The sequence below is a fragment of the Loa loa genome (assembly GCF_000183805.2).
Source record: "Loa loa unplaced genomic scaffold supercont3.953, whole genome shotgun sequence".
Taxonomy (NCBI): domain Eukaryota; kingdom Metazoa; phylum Nematoda; class Chromadorea; order Rhabditida; family Onchocercidae; genus Loa; species Loa loa.
Window position 1 is genome coordinate 2,562 of NW_018109133.1, and position 1,367 is coordinate 3,928.

The 1,367-nt window shown below is 35.1% G+C and overlaps 1 protein-coding gene across 1 annotated transcript in view; it reads right to left on the reverse strand.

Annotated features, from left to right (window-relative positions):
* The window catches only part of LOAG_19022 (pyridoxamine 5'-phosphate oxidase), a 4,536-nt gene that overhangs the window by 1,296 nt on the left and 1,873 nt on the right, over positions 1–1,367 (reverse strand). Inside the window, exons 4-6 of the mRNA XM_020451679.1 lie at positions 771–899; positions 234–313; positions 52–95 (exon numbers count right to left, since the gene is read on the reverse strand). Of these exons, the coding sequence (XP_020304520.1) occupies positions 52–95; positions 234–313; positions 771–899 (253 nt within the window). The remainder of the gene's footprint in view (positions 1–51; positions 96–233; positions 314–770; positions 900–1,367) is intronic.

Below are 1,367 nucleotides of genomic sequence, written 5' to 3' on the forward strand. Positions count from 1 at the left end.
CATCAGCTCCTTTTTCAAATACAATACGATCATGTATCCGATCAGTTTGACCTTGCCAAAATTCAAAATAGTGTGGACGCAATCTATAGCCACCCCTAAACAACCGCCATTCATTAATTACTGTGATTATATCGATGAAGATAACGCAGCACATCCTATTCATCGAATTCTTAAGAATGTATAGAAAGAACTGAGACCCATTGTAAGAATGAAATATTGAATAAAATTCTTACCAGTCTTCCGGTCTAGTGATTGCCTCTTCACCTTTTTCGGCGACAAGTTTCTCCAATTCCACTTTCTTGTCTTCCAGATACTACAGAAAGTAAGTGAAGAATGTCAAATTGAATAAAGAAGCTGACAAGTTAATTCAAATTAAACCGAATTCACCGCATACTCAAAACTTTGAAATTAAGTCCAGAACTGGAAGCGGTGGAAGTAAATGTCACACAGTTGATTTCAACAAATGGAAAGGACAATTTGGAACAGGAAATGATTATCGCTTGAACATTAACCCATTTCATTCATTCACTCATATCACTTCATAGTGATTACGTCATACAGTGAATAATTTAAATTATTTGAATGGATTTCAGCGTTGACAAGTCGTTGATGTTGCACTATTATAATAGATGTAGGAAAACTTTCCTGGTATTTTAAAATGTAAATTACAGTTTAATGAATTGAAAAACAGAATATGTTCCGTCATTTTTCAGTGAACGGAAATCAGCACCACTGATAGATCAGTATTACAAATGGTGAAGAGATCTAACCTGTCTGTTTGGAATCATCTTGCTTTGTTCGCTCACTTTTGAACCAATACGACTTTTCAATGGCCGATGATACCAATATGCTTCTGCAGCTTCAACAGGCAATTTCTCAAGTTTGCCCTCCATTCGAACCTAAAATTTAATATTTTAAAAGTGACTGCAACATATGGTGTGATATTTTAGTAATTTCACACAAATTTTCTTTTTTAATTGAATAACACTAAAAATAATCACTTAAGGAAAAGGACAAATATACAAACTGCAGATCACTAGAACTGTTCAGTCATTAAACGTAGCATCCTTTCCTCAATGCAATACGCTGCAAAAACTTCCAAAAACTCCCATGTTATTAACGGCCCTAATAATCCAGCTTTAACTCCAAGCACTCTTTCAGACTACTCTACTTTTAAAACATTCCTACACGACGAAAAGAATTTCATCTGAATCGATGAAACTGCTCACTTGTCTATCAACATGAGGCCAGTAAAATAGCATGGAAGCATGAGGATTCCTATCAATTTGCATTCCTTTGGCACTGTTATAGTGTGTATAGAAGCACAGACCTTCCCTGTCATACTCTTTCATTAAAACCATTCGTGA